We start from the raw sequence: 18,412 nt of genomic DNA, 5'->3' as shown, positions 1-18,412 counted from the left end.
GATAGCGGTGGCATGATTGAATAAATCAATAAATGCTTGAGACTAGTTTATTGACGACAAAACTACGTATTACATTTCTTTGTGTGGGGGGCACTCCGACTTGTGCACAACTTTCATAGATAGTCTACAACACTATATGTATAATAAACTACTTGTACTCAATTGCATTGTACTTATATAGGACGGCATCGTTTCATAAGGATAATTCAATGGTTACGTATTTTGCACTTTAAATGAATGATGTTTATCTACATCATATAGAATATATATGATACAATCTCGTAATTAAAAGGAAAATATTGGTTCAAATTGGAAAAAGATATATACATACAAATAAAAACGATTAAGCTTTCCCTGACATTTTTTCATCTTGAAAATCAAGATAAGGACGGACGTTAAGTGTAGACGAAATCATGTTAACGTCTACTTTTTCCGAACACATTGGACATGTTCCTTCAGACTCGACGATCCTGATATAATAAAATATAATATAATTATATGTTATTTAATAGTCTTACGTTTAAAATAAAATAGTTTATATACCGTATAAATTCACTTCTTATGGCAGGAAAATCACATTGTGGACACGTCGTAAAATCATCTTCAACGATATGTCGTCCCTAAAAGTAATCCCGTATTTAAAACAAAAAAATACATTATATTTCATAATAAACTTAGAAGTAATGATGCAAGAACTAACTGTAGCTATACAAAAAGGTATCGCATTTTTACACTTATCACAGGTAATCTCGGTTTCAGGAAGTTTACTCTTGCAAAAAGGACACGGTGTTAAAGGTTCATCTTCAATTTCATTATCTTTTGATCTTGGCGGTTTTCTTACGATCGCTTCAATTTTTTTACTATATTTAGCATCAATTTGATTCCTGTATTCTGGGCGCATTAACATAGCAGCAAAATTAAACGCTGCATTTTTTAATCCAGCTCTTTGACACTCTATTACAGTAGAAGTCAATATTGGAACGATATCTAAAATTATATTTTTATTAAAATAATCTTGTAATATTTCTGATGTTGTTGGAAATTATTTAATTTTCTTTACTAACGTGATGGAAATTTCGAAATATTGTTGGCTACCCTTATTAACATACGAGCACCACGTAAATGATCACTTTTTTTTACGTGAAGTCGAACGAGAATATACGAATGCAAAAGTCTTAAATTATTTTGCATCTCTAACGGTATATTGATCTTATTCCTCTTTAATTCTTGATACATGCTAAACAAAACGTCATGGGCATTTCTGTAATTTCCACTAGTTTGTTCTTCGTTTGCAATTATAACCGCTGTCTTTGCAGCTTCTCTATATTGTTTTCTAGCCATGTAGAGTCGGAATAGATACTTCGGATCCTTTGGCAAACCGTCTCCACCCAATAAGAAATCTATCAGCTGATTCGCAAGTTTGTCATCTTTTGACGAAGCAACTGTATCGATTGCTAATGTGAAGACCTCATCTTCGTCTGTCATTAATTGTGCAGCTTTCAATAAATGCCGCAATGCCTTCTGATATTCCTTAGCGTGAAAATAATATTTTCCTGCCAAAAGATTATTCTTCTGAGATTCGAAATGCATTGCAAGACTTCTGAAGTCTTCCTTCCGTGCGTTGCTATCGTCGACTGTATTTAACAAAATTTCTCCATACAATTCCATTTTCCCATGTTGATTAGCTAATTGAAAAGCTTCATCGTGACAAGTCGATAAGATTAAAAACTTAATCGCTGAATTATAGTCATTCATTTTTTGAAAATATTTTGCAACCAATTTAGCTCCTTCTATACTTTTAGTTTGTTGTACCACTTCTACGCTTCGCGCGGGATTGTTTAAATATTCTAAATTAATTCTAATTATATTTTCATAATCTTTTGCAGACTCGTATGCTTTAGCTGCTTCTTCATATCTGCCTTCAGCTTCTTTAGCTTTCGCGTATTGTATATTAATCTTGGCGGATGATATTTGCGGCAAAAGTTGTCCCACTTTCTGCCAGTTCTTTAATTTTATATATGCTGATGCTGCTTTGTCAAAATATTCAGTTTTTTCATATAATAGTGCAGCTTCGTTAAATTGCTTCATTGTTTCTAAAATTTCAGCACATTCTTTTCGCAACTGTCGCGAACTTTCATTATCCATAGCTATGCTCACGCCTCTTCTACTATCACCACATCTAATAGACATTCTCGCAATTCCAGCAAGACAGAGATTGCGATGGTGCGGATTATGTATAGTCGTGTGAGATAAAGTATTAGAATCTACTAATCCGCGTTCATAGTTTGTTAAAGCTTTTGGATAATTACCTGTAAATTCCAATTGTTGAGCATATTCTCTAGCAATGTAAGGAATTTCATCAGCTTTCAGCTTTAGAGCTAAATTCAGTGCTTGTTCCCACTGCATCAAATCCCTTCTTAAATATAGTGCTTGCACTGGCTCTGAAGATTGCAAAAAAAATTGTTCTGCCTGATTATAATCGCCAAGCAAGATACATGCATGGCCACATAATAATGATAATTCATCTATATTTTCTATGTTTTGTAATGCCCAAACCATCGAAGCATCTTCTATATAACGATATACACGAATGGCAAAATTAATATTTAAGTTTACAATTGCACTCTCTCCTAATTTTAACCATGATTCTTTTTCGTTAATTTTCTCACAAGTGTTCCATGCTTGTTGAAATCTTCTAGAAAGAAGTTGATTTTCCAAAACTTCTTTACATTTTGTAGATTCCACAACATTTCCAATATCTTCGTGCGAAGATAGTGTAATTTGAATCAACTTATTACTTACTGAACTTAATGTTAATTCTCCGGAATACATCAATAGCGGTACTGTTTCAGATGGTAGTTTTGTCGTATTAATTTTTACGATCTTAGTACCTTTGATAAAATATTTTACAAATATGTACGTAACAATAATACTTTTATTGTATACAGCGAATATATTACGTTCTAAAATATTCTGATCCCAAATTATCCCCTGTATGTAATCTGGACAATCAGGAATTTGTAAAACGATCTCTTGCATAGGACTATATACATAAGCATCAGATTTATTATCTATAAAACACAACTGTGTCCCATTTGCATCTAGATAGATTTCCTTTATGCCAGTATTGTGTATATACTCTGTACACTGATTAAACACTTCTAGGCAAAAGTAGATGATGTGGCCCATATCACTTGCATAGATAAAAAAATCTGTGCTGAGAGCATGGCACGTTATTCTAAAATCTGAAGCATTTGAGTCTGGAAACATTTTTGTATCTTTTCCTTCCTTTGTTAAAAATTGGTCCACTTTAATCGAGTGCAATTGTAATTTTCCATCAAATAAAACGGAGACATAAGTTTCATTCAATCGAATACTATCTATTGTTGCTAAATAATCTCGTTCAAAATGCACTGTAGTGTTGTAAGAATTTTCAGATATGTCCCAAAACAGTGCCCTATTATTTAAACCCACTGTCACATGCATAGGACCTACTGCTAATACCGATGGTTCTATTATAGTATTAATTGTTATTGGTTCTGGGTTCTCCTTGTCTAACATGTAGAAATTTACTGCAACTTCTGTTAAACTGGTAAGTAAAGCTATTTTATTTCCACAAACGCTAAATAATTTTGGAATTTGTATTAAGTAGACTAAAACGTTGCCGGTATAAGTCACAGCTGCTATCATTGATCCATCCGTTGACCATTCCACTTTGGTAATTCCAGTTTCACCACTTATGGTGATTAATTGTTCAGTTTCCTCTAAATTCTGTAGACTATGTATTTTTATAGTATTATCTCCACATGTAGCAATTTTTCCAATTACCTGACTAATGGCTAAGTCAGTTAAAGAATCTTTATGATTTTTAACTTGGAAAAGTTCCTGACCAACCTCCTTAATATGCGTGGATATTGCAGTAAAATACCCAGTTTCAAAACCAACTAAGATATAACCATCACCATACCTGAACACAATGAAATTATGATTAAAAGATATATTAAGTATTGAATTTGAATTCATTTATAATATACCTTACCATTTATAAGTAATAATAGGACCATAACGTTTTTGAAAAGCTAATTCAATAGGATTCTCTGGATCCAAAATATTATATAGAAATAAAGTGGTTTTACTAATAATGAGAGATACCTAGGATACAATACAAAAGTAATAATAATTAAAGTAAATAAGTGTGGTAACAGTTTGTTACACAATGTTTAAATAACAAATCATACTGTATTTTCACCCCCGATCCTGTGATCCATCTTCATTTCGTTAAACTGAATATCAGATGGATCACCTTGAAGTGGTATTTCACGATGTGTATCTCCATCACTTGTACTAATAGTTAAAACTTTGTCTTCACTTGCCAAAGCAAGAAGACCTTCATAAGACCAAGCACCACAGGTTATACGTTTTTTATGTTTTCCCAAAATTGGTATTCTCCTATTCATTAATCAAAAAATCAATGTATATCTATTTATCATGATACATGGGAATATCCTATACTAATTACTGAGGAAGTAGAATATCATACTTGGCATTTATATGATCGTAAAGTACCAAATTTCCTTTCTGAGTTCCCACAGCTAACAAGCAGCTTCTTTTTGCCCACATTATACATGTCAAACCATCTCTTACACCAGCATCTATTTGTGATTTTTTCCCAGTTGTTGCATCCCATAATGTGATAGTAGAAGAATTTTGTGATATAATAGCTAGTAAGTCTCCATCGGAATCCCATCCAAAACCAGTACATAAACCAAGAATTTGAATACGATCTTGTAAATCACCTTGTCTATCAAAAATAGCAACCGAGGAATCGTAGCCAGTAGTTGCTAAATGTGTACTATTACCAGGGCGCCAAGTAATAAACACAGTACCGGTACCGTGAGGTTGATGTAACTGATAAAGGATCTATATAACAAAATTTGATAGATCAATACATATTAAAAAAAATAAACAAAACTACTTTATCACGCATTTCGTAAAGATGAAAACGCGTAAATAATAATGGTTGTAAATGATAACTCTTTCTAATAACACGATAGAAAAATGAACAAAGATTCCAACAAATTGTTTATTAATACATAACCTACCTTTTCGGTTGACATTTTTTAAGATAGAGATATTTGAACAGTATAGTTGAAAAGGCTAATCGCCTAATTACGCATACAAATGTTGCGACGGCGCATCGTTAAAGTATTGATTCATTAGATGTTGTTTTTTACGTACAATATTATATCCACTTTATCTGCCATATTGTTTATATTTAGGTAGTCTTTCCGATCAATTCCAAATTGTTTGACGCTTTTACTCATACGTTAGTGGTAGATTGCGCCACATGTTGATATTATCATTGATAATGAAACTACTATTCAAACATAAATGATTACATTTTAAGAACGCATCCCATTATACAAGTAACGAATATTTAGCATGATTTATTTAAATGACATATACAAATGTATGAAAATGGAATGGTATGTATTTAATAAATAATAATCTATTTTTTGTATTGATAAACTATCATAAATTACTATAAAGAAGCAAGAGTAGTCGAACTTGGTAATTGACTCCTTGCACTGTACGATAAGTTTCACAGGGTGTCCAATTATGAAACATGAAATTCGAACTTATTCGCTTTATTTCTTCTTCTTTTGTCCATTAACGTGGAACTGCGTACTATTTCTATATAAATAATATCGATAATGCGACCCACATTGTATCACGATTATTATTACACATTATTTACATCAAAACATGTATGTTTGTGTGTTTCATTACAAAAGTGTTTTACAAGATCTCCAGGTCACAATGTCGAATCTCTGGATGTTTCTTCTACAAGGATCATGAAAACATAAAAAACATTATGAATTAGAAGCGTCAAGTGATCAATAATTATATTCTTATAATAAGGATAGCAATGAGATCTTTGTAGATTACCTTCAATTTCAATTCCATTCTGTCTATCTCTCCACCAACCATATCCACGATACCTTCACCATGCTTTAAAAGAAATGTCTCCAACTCGTCGATATTTTCCATACCTTTTACTTCCTAGAAATAAAACAATTTTTATAATAATGCGCTTATTTATAAAGGTTTCACAAAGGGAACTGTACCTTCAACATTAAAGCGAGATCATTTTTGTCCAGATAAGATCTCGCCAGTTCTCTTCCATCAAAATCTATTTCGGCCTTGTATCGAACTAAGTTATTCCCCATATCGATACCTTTAACATCATAAATTGCTCGAACCTGATGTACAGTCAATTAATAGAAAAATCTCTATTTTCATGTTTATAGTAATTCATAGTAAGGGAACATTACCATTATATCTGATTCTAATTCTGTGTTGATCTTATCAAGATCATCTTGAGATATACTTCTTCCAATTAAAGCTGCAGTGTTTGTATTAATTATAAATGTTGCTACTCCACCAAGAAGAAATCCACCCAATATGGATCCGATAGCATCGTACATTGGATTTCCTGTGTAAGAAGTTAAACTCATGCAGATAGTCGCAGTAGTAATACCGACCACCTATCGCGTTTTAAAACATTTGTAATAAAATGTTTTTTCATGTTAAATGTGATTTTATGTATTTATCGAATACTTGCCGATGCAAAGTCTTCCAAAAGCACAACATTTACAGAAGGATCTTGTCCTGCTAATACATATTCTTTAAATGTTCGTTGCTTCTCTTCAGCTCCTTTTTTTATTGATTGAATTGCCACTAATAACGTCGCTCCCTCGGATACCAATGAACCAACTAAGACATAATATGCCCAATAAAACGGTTCCACCGGAGATGGGTTCAAAAGGCCATGAATTCCATGATAAATTGATAAACCAGCACCAACACAGAAGATACCAACACCAGATATCAAAGAAGAAACGTACTTCATATTTGTGTATCCATATGGATGATCAGGGTTAGGATTCTGAAATATTTTACGTAAATTAAACGCTCAGGCATTTTTTGTTTGCTTAAACACATGTAATATGAATGTATATGAATATTTTTTACCTGTACAGATTTATAAATTCCATATGCCAATATTAATTGATTACAAGTGTCTGCAGCAGAGTGCACGCACTCTGCAAACATGCTATGGGAGCCGGTAAATATACAAGCGCATAGTTTACACAAGAAATTACTAGCATTGCTGGATAAAAAAAGCAATAAATTATTTAAATAATGAAATTTCATAAAACGCAAGAGAAAATATAAAACTTACATTACAATTGCAGTCAGAACCACTTTACCAGACCTTCCAAAAAGACCTTCTTGTTCTTGAATGAATTCCGTCGTTTTGCTGCCCATTTCTCGCCTATAATCTCTCAGTCTCCGTTTAACAGTAAATATATCTACGATGAAAAGTAGATTGCAATATTTATACTAGTTAGATTATGAAGAAGATATTCATGTCATGATAATAAAAAGTAACAATGACCCCTGTAAGATGGAGAAAGACTTTTGAGCTATAAAATTGATCAACTTTCTATTAGAAATGCTTTATGGGGATTTCAAACATTTTAAATGAATATATTGTAGTAAAATAAGATACATTATTCTTACTTTGTTGATACGTCTTTTGTTCAAGTTCTTTTTTAAGTAGCTCCTTTGCTAAAGCATCTCGCGATCCCCAAACCTCCAATGCTCTAAAAGTAAATTAAGTTTACTAAATATTAATACGAAATATTTGTAATCTGGACAAATATTAACACACATTAATCAAAATATATATTCTCACTTGGCTTCAACATCTTTTCTCCAATAAACAGTTATTGGTGGTTCAAATTCATATGGTGATCTTCTTTTTGTCTTTGGTAAATTTTCAAGATCGGAGGGCTTTAATAAAAAATCAGACATAGCCCTAACCGGTGTAATAAAGTTACGCTCTAGGGATGATGTACTTCTATCAACTTTCATCTTCTTTTTAGCTAAACAAAATAATTTGATATAAATATTAATAAAAATCAAGGTAATAAAGATCTCTATGAACAAAAAAATTTCTTATATTCATTTTACCTTCTGCAGTAAGTTCTTGTTGTTTATATTTTTTGTTCTGATCATCAGCAGTAGAAACTGGATCGACATCTAATTTTCTCTCTTTTAATTGACCTAAATTTTCTGCTTTTAATTCTATTATCGTCTGTTGTAATGGACCCTTTGGCTTTTTAACCAGGTTTCCAGAGTCGTCTTTCTGTGTTTTTGCAACAACAGAAATTGACCTTGACATTGCAATAAATATCCAGCTCCATTTCTCCGGATGTCCTATTATTTTGGTACCAAAAACCTTCTGAGAGTTTGTAACAATGCGTAACCTGTATTTTGTATTATGGTTGCATGTTATCAAAGTACTGGCACACCTTTTCGTGTATCCTACTTGAAAAAAGTACAAGTAATCGTTATTGTAGCGGCTAATATTATGAAGAAGTTTTGGTATTTTGGTAGATTGTTTTAACATCATTCCAAGTCTCGGTCGCCGCCAGGCACAATTTTGCGAGACCAGTAACACCTAACCTATTAAAAAGTAATTACTGTTCAATTACTTCTGTGTAGAAAAATCACTTTCATTTCTAACATTACGATAAATAATTTTATTGTCATTATGTAAAAAATGTATTTGTAAAAATTTGCATATTTCCGAAAAAAATCATACGCTCGAAAACAAACTGTTTCACAGATATTCTTTACCTTTATTATAAATTCACTAATCTTACAGAATGGAATACATTGTTAATAAATGTTATGAACAAAATTGTGGCTCAGCATTAGGCTACGTTCAAAAGAATTATCCGGTGTTTTATCGAACTGAACTGTCAAAAAGTTGATTAAAGTTGATCAATTCCTGCTTAACATAAGAGTAGTACTAAGCAACTAAGCATCAATAACCGTCGGTAAAAGCATAGTCTTGATGTTTATAAACTGAATAGATTTACCAATAAATACAATAATCAAGAAACGTTATATGTGGTAATGTTGCAAAGTATTGTAATAAACGCGAGATATTCTTTTGAAGAATATGTACTGTCTTAAAATTCTGTCAAGCTTTTAACTAATAAAATGCATCGCTATCAAAGATAAGGGTGATTTTAACGAGTTGCTATGCATTCTGGTAATGATATACTTTCGTTATCATTTACCTTTTAACGTTTGTAATAATTTACATCTATTTGTGCCAATATTTCCCTTATTTGTAATTTCATATAGAAATCTGTTATACCTTCAGTGGCATAGTGTTTGTTTAGTGGCGCCATCGGTGGGAAAATGCCCAAGTTTGTAGTGAAAATAGTTTTCACAGTTTCTGCAAGATGGCGTCACTGATACCTTCAATCAATTATTCTTTATTTTTCATAAATGCATCATTAATACTATTTTTTGCTTTATAATACCACAATATAGTATTTTAATATATTATTTAAACAATTATCTGCGTTTATGTATGTAAATACAGCAACAATTGTCGACCTCTTAGTGAAGCCATCTAGTAGAAAGAGTGGGAACTATTTTCACTATAAACTTAGACGTTTTCTCACCGATGGCGCCACTGGTAGTAAAAATCGCTCACTGAGCGGCACAGTGAGCGGTGGTCTTTCTTGATGCACCCTTTATCAATTGAGCAAATAGATTGGTATTATGTGTCAATGTGTGGCTCAGTTGTCAAATAGTGTCAAATAGGCAAGAAAAGGTGTAAAATACATCGCTATGGACGGGAGTCAAACGCAAGGCAATGATCAGCAATTCATCTCCTTCCAAGATTTTCCTCCGATACACCACGAGGGAAATATTGGTCAAGCACAATTAAATGTCCATGCTTCCAGTCATCAAGCTTTTAATAACCTATCTAATGACACCACGGGTGTCGGCATGATCGAGGATCTACAAGGAATGCCTGATAAAAACGAAGGTTTGCGCTTTTGCAATTGTGTCTTTAACACTAAATGGCTATCCGATTAAAATTTTCATTTTGACTTTTTGAAAATCATGTTTACCCTTTTTTAGACATATCACCACGAAGTTTTTGGACGATAGAATACTATCAAAAATTCTTTAATGTGAACACAAACGACGTTGTAGAAAGAATTAAACGATCTATGATTCCGCATGGCAGTGACAACTATTTGATTTCTCATATAAGACCTAATCCAGATTTGTATGGTCCGTTTTGGATTTGTATTACATTGGTATTTTCTATAGCCATTAGTGGCAACTTGGCCAATTATTTGCAAACTGTCAATTCAGGCAAATATCATTGGAAGTATGAATTTCACATTGTATCTTATGCTGCCACTTGCATATTTTTATATGCTTGGCTGTTACCAATAACATTGTGGGGTGCACTAAAATGGACTGTCAGTACAAGAGATACGGAAGAAGAATTAATTGAGGTTCAACACTATTCTTTATTATTTGTGAATAATACTTGTAATAATTTATAAGAGTATATTTTTATTACAGTCTTACGCAACACCTGGCCTCTTGGAACTAGTGTGTCTTTATGGTTACTCTTTAGCCATTTACATCCCTGTAGCCTTTCTTTGGACGATACAAATTGGGTGGTTACAATGGAGTTTAGTAATAGTAGCAACCGTTTTGTCCGGTGGAGTTTTATTAAGATCTTTGTTGCCCATTATATCAGGTAAAATATATACATTTATCTGTTTTATTTCTAAATGTATATAAAGTTGCTTGACATGCATGAAACAATTAATAAAATGGCTAGAATGATGCGATAATTTGTTATAGAATTAATCAACATTTTAGGGAAGTATCGAATGATATATATAGCGATAATTCTTGGGTTGCATCTGCTGCTGGCAGCTGGATTCAGGTTGTACTTCTTTCACGGTCCACCTAGTGACGCTGTTCATATTGCGGTGAAAATCGTATCAACCACTGAAAACATTGTTTCTTCAAGCTCTACGGGTTAACGATACCTCGAATCATTCAATCGCAACTCAAGTCGAATACCGTCGAAACAATTCTCGACTTGGTCAGCTAACGTATCTGTTTCAGTAAGGACCGTCTGATAAAATCGAACGATATATATTTGCTGACCACTAATTCCGTCTTCGTGAAAATAGAACTAGTATTTATATTCTATCTGTGAACGAAAAATAAATAAAGATAATTGAAATTTGTGAAACTTGAGGTACTAATGTTTATTAAAAAGACATCACTTGATCGACCCATATAATTTTTATTCCTGTGTGTCAGGGCAATATAGAAGGCCAACAAAGTGTCTGGTTGATTTATTTTCACAGCCCCCATTTCAATCCAGGGATGCGATACATATCAACGCAACACATATCATTTACAATCATACGAATCTTCATATTGTACATAGTAATTGTTAATTAGTACTCGTAATACAATAGATAGTAATTGTTATTAGTTGACGTTAATACAATCGTACGTAGTTCATCAATATTTGTTCTTTTTTTTATTTTTTGTCTCTTCGTACAATTAATCATTGTGACAAAAGGCAACATTCACTATGTAGTAGTATCGTTACGCTATTATCGTCCGTCTAACAGTATACATATATGTACATGTATGTATACATATATACCATATGACAATAGTAACTTGTTCGCCGTTCAACGTTATTATATGTACAAAGGGTGCGGACCATTCGAGTATTAGCGAATGTACGCATCCAATTAAATCGAGGATTCCGTAGGCGCGCTTACGTTAGAAAGTAAATTGAGTGCGTTGAAAAATACTACATTTGCTAAGAAAGTTCATTGTGTCACGGTCTCGCGTTCGAAACTGATCGCGTCTTGCGTTTCCCCGACGATCTAGTTAGTGCGATTTACGAGAGGTAATAACAATAAAATGTAGGAAACATCTCGACGTCTACAAAGTAGTCTCCCGTTTTACAAGCCTTGTCGATGTGAGCGTCGCGTGTACAAAACATGAAAAATTCCTATGGGGGCTCAATTCTGTTCAAAAGTTGAACATATCTCGTAGCCTGTATCTTGCCGTCGTTCGAAGCCATGAGATAATAGACAGGCTATCGTAATCAACGAGAATCTAAAAAATTAAAACACGATTTTTTACCACCAATTTTCATTGCGTATTTTGAGCCGTTAGGTCGATCGGTATGCGCGATACAAGCTACCAGAAAATTTCTGTTTGAACGCGATTCCCGGAAACGTTTCTAAATTTACGGCTTGGTGCTCACAACGACTTGGTCCAACGTTTTTACAAGATAATGCAGTCAAAGATTGCGAATAGGCAGGAGCGATAATGAGTAATATGCATTTACGACAGTCTACGGAATTACTTGCTTACGATATTTTTGTTCTTTTAGTCTTGATTCTCTCAACACATTTACACAAAATGCGTTCGAGTCTGCTAAACGTAGTAGTTAATAGTAATAATAGTTTTTATTACCGTTATTTACAATAAGTTGCATCACCGAGGGTATCTGTCGTCATTGTTATTATTATTGTTGTTACGGTTATCATATAATACAAATATTTCTCTTCTATCTCGTTAGTGCAAACACGCATTGCTATTATAGAGACGCACGAATGAAAAAGACGTATGCACTATTTAAATATTAGACATAGACAGTAATGTTTACCCTGGTTTTTATCAATTATTACAAGTATACACATATTATATATATATATCTATATATAATATATATAACAATGCTCATAAATGTCGTACTTTTTATACAATCGTTGACTATCTTTTTCTACCGTGTTATGCGATATTACATAAATTTCAGGTTGATTATTCAGTCGCATGCTTAGACAGTACGTGATCCGTTTCTTATCCCGAACTCGTTAGCTTCGAAGTCACATTATCGCGATAATAACAAACGTAGACGAGATGATCGTTTTATCGAACAAACGGGATAATTAAAACAACAGATAGAGAACACAACTGTTACTTTTTTTCGCGTTTAACTTCTGTTAGCTTCCTCAAGACTGTTGCAACCGTATTTATCGTACCCCGCAGTTTCTCGATCGCATAAGAATACTTTCATGTCGAGACAGCTTGCCAAAGAACAATGTTTGCGAGAAACTTCTACTTTTGTCGTACTATTCAGCTAGATGAACGGAAAGCCAAGTATCGTTTCATTCGGAATTGCAGCTCTTGGTGTTTATCCGCGTCTTTTCATTGGACATCGTGTCACAGACAAATATAGTAATCGAAAGTCTCGTATAGCGACAATGATATGTGTTTTCTTTTCTCACGGAGGAACCATATATGAAACTCGACGTGGAACACAATTTTCGACGATTCTACTTTCAAATCTTCTTTACGAATTTTGCAGCGGTAACTCGCGATTTAAGAGATGATCGATTACGAATTGCGAATAATTTTGAATCACCGTACTAGTATTTACGAAAAAATCATGTGCCGTCTCGATAGTCTTACTCGTAGCCAGTCGATCGTCTTATTACACGCTTTCCAGAGGAGAATATCAAACCAGGAGAATTCATCCTTAGCGAATATGGCTGTCGTACACGTGTCGGCGATTTCGCGCTATGAATCCGTCGCTCTAATTACAGTACGATTACAACAATTTTCTAAATGTGTTCTACAAGCTTCGTAAAAATCTAAGTTTTACATCCGTGATATACTTGTATCTGAAACGTGCCGCGCTATAAAGCATGCTACAGCAGAGAAGAAACAGACACGAACGAGATGCGCTCAAGTATCTTTTATGGTTGAAGAGAACAATCGGTATACATGGCATGTTTTGCTAAAAATTCGCACTCGTAGAATTGTAAAAAAAGGGACGTGTTTCGTTTCCGTTTCCGCTTCTGCTTCTAAACGCGCCTCGTTTATCGGTTTACAAATGGCGAGGCTCTTTTTGATCAATGTTCCGAGTCGATCGCATTCGTCGTTTCGATCGATCCTCGGTTCCTTTGATTGCAAGCTTATAGTAGTATATATAACAGGTACGGTGATTAATCAGTTAACTCTTACGGAAGCTTTTCTTTGGACCTGTCTGCTAGAACGGTTCGGTCTATGTATTGTCGAGAGGGTCCAACGACACATTGGAAAAGTGTCTTGGCGACAAATAGCGTTAGAATTGAATTTTGTATTTATCGAATGTACAAGTCCATCTAAGGAAATATTCTAGCCAACGTAAATACATGGATTTAGACACGTTTGCCGCGAGCAGGTTTACCAGTTTGACGGTCCGTTCTTTAAATTCGTCGTCACAGCAAACGGGATACGTCGATGAAAAAAACACGCGTGACGTTGGTCGGATATAGCATGGAAATGGGACACGAGCAATGTGTGCATGTAAAGCGAGAAAATAAGGACAACGTTTGATAAATAATACAGCCGTGACACAGCGAACTCAGTTCAAGAAGTGTCCGAGTGAGTTACACGGACATTTGCATTTATTAACCATTTAAAACACAGTGAGACGCCTGTACCGCTTGCGTGTATCTCTCTCTCACTCTCTCGTTTCGTACCAAATTCTTCATTTCACATTCGTACTTTCCCTTGTATTCGATCTTTCAGGTTGCATATAGTAATATCTCGAATACACTTACGCGGCTTCGAAGAGCGTCGAAGCTCTCGGTCGATCACCTTAAGCATTAGTCTTTAGTGTTTGATTATTATACTACAGTAATATACAGAAAATCGTGGTTCTTCACGCCGGCGGCCTGCTCGTCCATCGAGGCACTTTCGTTCAACGCCAATTTCATTCGCGTATGATCCCGTTTTTCCGTGATACAGCCACGACAAATTCGTTTCGAATCGCTGTACGAGCAAGTCCCCGGAGCTATCAGTTAATATATTCAATAATTACAATACACTAAATATAATCGGCCCGTGTATATTAAAATATAAATATCAAATAGACTTCTTGCCCCCAAGGATATATGCACCATCTAAATGCCGGTGCGCGACTTAAAAATTGAGAGACGTTTCGTTAAGTAAGTCGTCACCGATTAGTTTTTTAAGACCCCTGTTATCGGAAAAATGCGAAGCTCGCCACTACCAAAACAGAAGGAAACTCGGTACTTTCTCTCTTCGCTTCTCCAATTCGAACAATCGCTCTGCGCCAGTGCCGAGCAAAATGTATCGTTACAATTACAGATTACTCATGATTTATGAATACTCAGACACGATTTGCTCTCAAAGATTACAAATTACAAGTTTACAATTACTGATTTAATTAACAATCGTACAAACAAAGGTGCTCGACTCTGCACGCAACGCGCGTCGTTCGCAGAGTCGCGCGATAGACTAACACGAGACATCTCCGTGAATCGTTTGTAGTAGTTGCGAGCTGCGTCGCGATGAGATTAGAATTGTTTGGTTGCTTAAACGTTAACGTGTTCCGTGCGTTCTCTGTCCGGATGAGGCTGTTTCGGCCGAGACATTTAGCAGTATGTTACCGAGTGACCAACAGAGTCATCGCAAGAATTTTCAAGCCACTATTCCTTCAACAACCGATATTCTATCCTCGCATTGTTTCAGACGAGAATAGTTTGCTACCGAGTGTTTCGTCCGTAAAAGCCCCGAGAGACGTTGCGTCGACCGAGTGACGAGCCTTGGTACATCGATTGTATTTCGCGATATTCAGCGGATGCCACGGTAGCATCGGAGTGACGTGGGTCACACGCTCGGTCGCGAAGCGATTTAAACCTAAGTACTTTTGATTTGTCTCTGGTAATTGATTCGCGGTGGACATCGAAGAACGCCGAGCGCTTCGGCTCTCGTCCCTTCGTTCCCGCGCCGGTCGTCGACGCGCGTTTCTTCCATTTCTTTTATTGTCGGATACAAAAGAAGCCAAACAACGGAACTCGGGCATGTTCGGTCGACGCAACGCCGGAAACGTAACAGCGTTTTCCGGTATACATTTTCAACGCTACTTTTTTTTTTTCTTTGTTTTTCATTTTCTCTTTCTCTCGTTAACGCTTAATTTTAATCGGTTTTCGTATGTTCGACGACGACATCGATTCCGAATTGCGTGCGCAAACTATTTCCAAGACCAAACTAAACCTACGCTTTGTACTCTGGTCGACCTCTGAAATAATTCGTCGCACGCGCAAGCAATAGACATCTCATTCATTTTCATTTTATTACGTAACATATATGGAGAGAGAAATGGTGTTCGAAGAAATAGTCGGATGCGAATGCGAGACGATAAAAGTTACTTTAGAAAAGGATTAGTCCGGTCGAACGAAATTCAGAAAGAATCCTGGTTGGCTCGTCGATATAAGGCACGCTCTACTGATAAACAAATTGATCATCGGCTAGTGTTTCCGTTAGGACAACAGTTGTTTCGAACCGGAATTAGAAAAACTCCTCTTGTTAACAGTTCTAAGAAGCAAACAGTTCGTCGTTGAAAATAAATTGAAAAGTAACCGACGTAGCCGCGTCTCGGTGATTCGATACCCGATTATCGCTAAACACAGACATGGGCATAGATATATATTTCGAATAACGAACGAAAGATACACAACTTTTGATCGATTATTTGTCAAGGAAAAATTATAATTTGAATTATAATATAGAATTACAATTCACGGTGAACGAAGGAGCTTAGCCAATTAATCGCGACACCGTGTTTTCATTCGTCGTTTATTATTCGAATAAAAATTTGCCCATCTCCGATTAAACACCATTTCACATCCTCGCGACCTCGCTATTGTGCCCAGCGTGCACGGTACGCGACGCGGGTAAACACAATCGGCGCAGCCTGAGTGTTTTAATAATACTTTGAGACAGACTTTCTGCGAAAGCTTAAAAAACAGTTTTTTTTCATTTCATTTCTTTCGTTTTGTGTTTCTTTTCTTACGCTAAATACCGCCTTTTAGAAACTTCACTTTACTCTCGCATCGCTTCGGCGAGCGATGAATCGGAGTTACTATGTTGCTAGATACGTGGTCATACGAAAGATCCACGCGCATTCGAGTTTATCGAATCGAAATCTGTCTCACGACCGATAATAATTAATGTAGAAAATATCGTTCGATTCTTCGCGGGTCAAAAGTATTTACGTTAAACGATTTCTTGAACTTAGCGACCTTCGCAACAAAATTATATACTGCCGTGTCCTTCAACTATGGATCGACTATGATTTCTGGCCAATACGGTTCAAGAAATTTTTAAGTATAAAATATATACATTAACATTCGTCGATCGATAGTGGTGGGACTAGTATTCGTACAAGATACTTCCAGCCGTAAACGGTTTAAAATGCAAAACATAAATGTATCTCGGATTTAATAGAATCAAGTTCAAGTTGTTTTTTTTTCTTCTTTTTTTTTTTATACATAGTAACTTATTTCCGATGAAGCACCGATCACATGCGAACTGAACGTTCGAAAGACGTAGGTAACATCGACAAACTCGAGTGAACGCGGTAATTATAGTTTATACATTTATACAGCTGTATCCATAAGTATAACGGGATAAAGAAGTTTGGCAAATAGTATATTAATCGACGGCACGCATGACTTATCTACTCGACGAATGTCACGTGTGCATTATGTGTATGTGTGTAACTATCATACATATCGATAGTAATATACCGGTAAGGCGATGCTACGAAAATTTTTCGCAGAAAGACGTTTGGAAAATAATTCCAATGAAATTGAAAAAATTTCAATCAAAGAACAAGACGTTAAATCATTGTCGTCGTGAAAAATGAAAAGATCGACGTGCTTCACAGATTCGATCGACGGATTGAAACTCTACGATGTATACCAATTTCGAGCCATCGATTTAAGACTAAGAGACACAATAAAAATCGAACGTGTTAACTAAGTCGCGTATTTAGAATCAGTTGTAATAGCCCGTACGACATCGATAAAAAATAATACAATAGTATTTGTAACCACAACAATGTTAGAACGATTATTAATAATAATAGTATAAATGGCGCTACTACTGTCATAGTATAATTAAAATACACAAAAGACGAACATTCATATATGGTACAAATATATGTATAGTATAGCCATACAGCGATAGGTGTTATCGATAATAGCAAGTTCGGCTTATCCGTAAGATCGTATAAACTTCTAAATTTCACGGAGCTGTTGTTCGATAGACCTGTGTTAACCTCGTTACGATTCGTTTTCTCTAGAATTTTTTATTATCGGGCATCCATTTCGTTTTCTCGGTTTCATTCAACGACCACCGCGAAGACAAATATCAACGACGGTGAGTCCACAAAGAAAATACCCAGACCATAGTGAAATTAGAGTTCTGTTTGCGTCCAAGAACACTTGGAAATTTCCATAATCTTCTAAACTAGAAATACTTCGAAGACTAAGCGAACAAACGACGAAGAACAAACAACCAGTGTTCTCGGAATGGCGCGTAGAAAAAGTTCCTTTCCGTCTCGAATAGCTCTGCATCATAACGAGTAGACAAAAGTAGAATATGGTTACGTGCC

The 18,412-nt window shown here is 35.1% G+C and overlaps 4 protein-coding genes and 1 long non-coding RNA gene across 13 annotated transcripts in view; 2 read left to right on the top strand and 3 right to left on the bottom strand.

The window, feature by feature from the left end:
* LOC128887768 (CREB-binding protein) overlaps positions 1-7,598 on the bottom strand; it is a 32,372-nt gene extending 24,774 nt beyond the window's left edge. For all 6 annotated transcript variants that reach the window (XM_054144058.1, XM_054144063.1, XM_054144060.1 and 3 more), the window contains exon 1: positions 7,588-7,598. The gene's annotated coding sequence lies outside the window, so the exon portion shown is untranslated. The remainder of the gene's footprint in view (positions 1-7,587) is intronic.
* LOC128887778 (uncharacterized) overlaps positions 1-18,412 on the top strand; it is a 70,219-nt gene that overhangs the window by 46,060 nt on the left and 5,747 nt on the right. The gene's annotated exons all lie outside the window — the stretch shown is intronic.
* Positions 32-5,289, bottom strand: LOC128887770 (WD repeat-containing protein 19). 3 transcript variants are annotated; one of them, XM_054144080.1, is made up of 9 exons: positions 5,103-5,284; positions 4,541-4,920; positions 4,239-4,449; positions 4,040-4,152; positions 1,065-3,967; positions 701-987; positions 544-620; positions 332-470; positions 32-248 (listed from the first exon to the last, which is right to left on the bottom strand). In XM_054144080.1, the coding sequence occupies exons 1-8, from the start codon at positions 5,115-5,117 to the stop codon at positions 344-346; spliced, it is 4,113 nt and encodes a 1,370-aa protein (XP_054000055.1). In that variant the 5' UTR covers positions 5,118-5,284; the 3' UTR covers positions 32-248; positions 332-343. The 3 variants fall into 3 exon arrangements, 2 of the variants coding, with proteins under 2 accessions (XP_054000055.1, XP_054000054.1); XM_054144079.1 differs by having other exon boundaries at positions 32-470; XR_008460097.1 differs by lacking the exon at positions 32-248 and having other exon boundaries at positions 733-987; positions 5,103-5,289.
* LOC128887775 (proton-coupled zinc antiporter SLC30A9, mitochondrial) lies at positions 5,661-7,384 on the bottom strand. Its single transcript, XM_054144091.1, has 7 exons — positions 7,247-7,384; positions 7,036-7,174; positions 6,626-6,949; positions 6,336-6,548; positions 6,129-6,263; positions 5,950-6,063; positions 5,661-5,844 (listed from the first exon to the last, which is right to left on the bottom strand). Exons 1-7 carry the CDS (start codon positions 7,330-7,332, stop codon positions 5,800-5,802), a joined length of 1,056 nt encoding a protein of 351 aa, XP_054000066.1. The 5' UTR covers positions 7,333-7,384; the 3' UTR covers positions 5,661-5,799.
* Positions 9,613-17,299, top strand: LOC128887776 (protein YIPF1). Of its 2 annotated transcripts, none has more exons than XM_054144092.1 (4): positions 9,613-9,922; positions 10,018-10,403; positions 10,474-10,654; positions 10,762-17,299. In XM_054144092.1, the coding sequence occupies exons 1-4, from the start codon at positions 9,721-9,723 to the stop codon at positions 10,944-10,946; spliced, it is 954 nt and encodes a 317-aa protein (XP_054000067.1). In that variant the 5' UTR covers positions 9,613-9,720; the 3' UTR covers positions 10,947-17,299. The 2 variants fall into 2 exon arrangements, with proteins under 2 accessions (XP_054000067.1, XP_054000068.1); XM_054144093.1 differs by having other exon boundaries at positions 9,618-9,922; positions 10,780-17,299.

This window comes from Hylaeus anthracinus, unplaced genomic scaffold (assembly GCF_026225885.1).
Source record: "Hylaeus anthracinus isolate JK02 unplaced genomic scaffold, UHH_iyHylAnth1.0_haploid 11989, whole genome shotgun sequence".
Classification (NCBI taxonomy): domain Eukaryota; kingdom Metazoa; phylum Arthropoda; class Insecta; order Hymenoptera; family Colletidae; genus Hylaeus; species Hylaeus anthracinus.
This window is presented reverse-complemented; position numbering and strand designations above follow the sequence as displayed.